The sequence below is a fragment of the Condylura cristata genome, unplaced genomic scaffold (assembly GCF_000260355.1).
Source record: "Condylura cristata isolate star-nosed mole 26May11 unplaced genomic scaffold, ConCri1.0 scaffold00001, whole genome shotgun sequence".
NCBI lineage: Eukaryota > Metazoa > Chordata > Mammalia > Eulipotyphla > Talpidae > Condylura > Condylura cristata.
In genome coordinates this window covers 3,419,684-3,421,487 of record NW_004567102.1, presented here as the reverse complement: position 1 = coordinate 3,421,487, position 1,804 = coordinate 3,419,684, and the positions used below count along the sequence as shown (strand labels likewise).

The 1,804-nt window shown below is 47.0% G+C and overlaps 1 protein-coding gene across 1 annotated transcript in view; it reads right to left on the bottom strand.

Annotated features, from left to right (window-relative positions):
* ARMC12 (armadillo repeat containing 12) overlaps window positions 1-1,804 on the bottom strand; it is a 12,685-nt gene that overhangs the window by 2,358 nt on the left and 8,523 nt on the right. The window contains exons 4-5 of the mRNA XM_004673419.2: window positions 331-504; window positions 76-147 (exon numbers count right to left, since the gene is read on the bottom strand). Coding sequence (XP_004673476.1) covers window positions 76-147; window positions 331-504 — 246 coding nt within the window. The remainder of the gene's footprint in view (window positions 1-75; window positions 148-330; window positions 505-1,804) is intronic.

The window sequence follows — 1,804 nt, the reverse complement described above, 5'->3', positions numbered from 1 at the left end:
TAAGTCAGTCTGGAGAATTCATGATTCACCCTCTCCCAGCTGGCACCCATCAGCCCTCTGCAGTTCCTTTCCTACCTGGCAGTTGAGAATATCATAGAGAAGGTCGTGCTTCTGTGCCAGGTAGCTCAGCAGTCTTATGGCTTGCACCTGAGTAAAGACAAGGGCATCATAAGTTACTTTGCCTAATATTAAAACACATTAAGTTTTGTCACTGAATAAAGAGGAAAGCATAAGCAGGCAGATGAGTGTAGGCCCAAGCAGGGATGACACACGTCACCGCACCACGGCTGGCCCGAGGCAGGGTCTGGGTGGTGTGCCAGGAGACAGCACCTGTGCCAGGATATAGTCTGACTGCAGGATCTCCATCAATGCAGGCATCACCCGTCGCAGCTGTGGATGCACAAAATCAGGCAGTGGGAGGCTGTTGAGGAGTCTGAGGCCTGCGACGTGCAGCTCTGAGTCCCAGATGGTGGAGACCAGTTCCAGCACCTTGATGCTATGCTCCTGGTGGGGGGAAAACGAGATTCTGCTTCTATCAGGTGATCCCCAACACCAGCCCAGTTTCTGCCATGAGGATGGCCTGAGTCAAACCCAATAGGCATTTTCCTCTGATTAAACTGTAAATAAACATTATTTTAGCCTACTTGTCTACTTGGTTGAAATTCTTTTTTCACTTAACTTCTCTTACATAGCCTTCTTTCCGTGTTCTTTTGCCCAAACTGCTCTCCTCTAACTTCGTCACCACAAGTGAGACTCACAGTGTTACATACAATCTGTACTGATGACTATCGAGAGTCCATCTCCGGTCCAGCCCTCTCCTTAAACTCCAGTCTCATAGTCAAGTGCCAATTCTACTTATTTTCTAAGTGGAAATCGAGGCCTAACAGACCTCTCAGCGTTAACATACTCTGTACCCCAAACCTGCTCCCTCCATTGCTCTCCCTGACTTAGTCTTGCTGTCACTCAAGCCAAACATTAGCAGTCCTGCTAGACTTCCTTGCTCTCATACCTTTAGAAAAAAAAAATTATTTATGCATTCAAGAACTGGGGTACAGGCCAGAGGTACAGGAAGTGAGAGGACTCACCAGAGACAGACTGGGAGCAGAACAGGCAGAGCTACTGAAATACACTGCTGAGGGGAGCAGCCCGTGACACAGGAGGGGTCTGCTGCCCATGTGGGTCAGCTCCCTGACGGGAGATCACTCATGCTGCCAGGGCTGCAGACAGCTTCATAGTGCAGCTCATTAACACCTTGTGCCACCAGGGCACTACACCACCAAACCCCTACCACTGCAAACCTTTTTTCTATCCACGTTTGCCCTATCAACCCACTTCCCATCATCCCTACTTCTACCAACTTCTATCACCCTATTCCAAGCCACCATCATCTCTCACATGGATTTTTGTAACCTCCCTGGTTATATCCTCAACCCCTGTTACCTATTTTCAGAACAGGTGAATTGTGAGACATGTCACTCCTCTGTTCAAGAGTATCTAGTTCACTTAGGGTAAAGGCTGAAATCCTTACAGTGACCTAAAAGGACTAATGAACCTGCTTCCGCACCTACTCTTGTTACTTCTGACTCTACGTCCTATTCTTGGTTCCACAATGGCATCTTAACTGTTTCTTGAACTTGCTAGGTTCATGCCTGTCTTGGTGTTTTTGTTTTTTGTTTTGTTTTGTGTGCGTCGTTCCCTCTGCTTTGAATACTTTCCCTTTAGATAATCATAGCTCACTCTCATACCTCCAAGTCTGTTTTTTTAATCATAGCTCACTCTCATACCTCCAAGTCTGTTTTTTTTT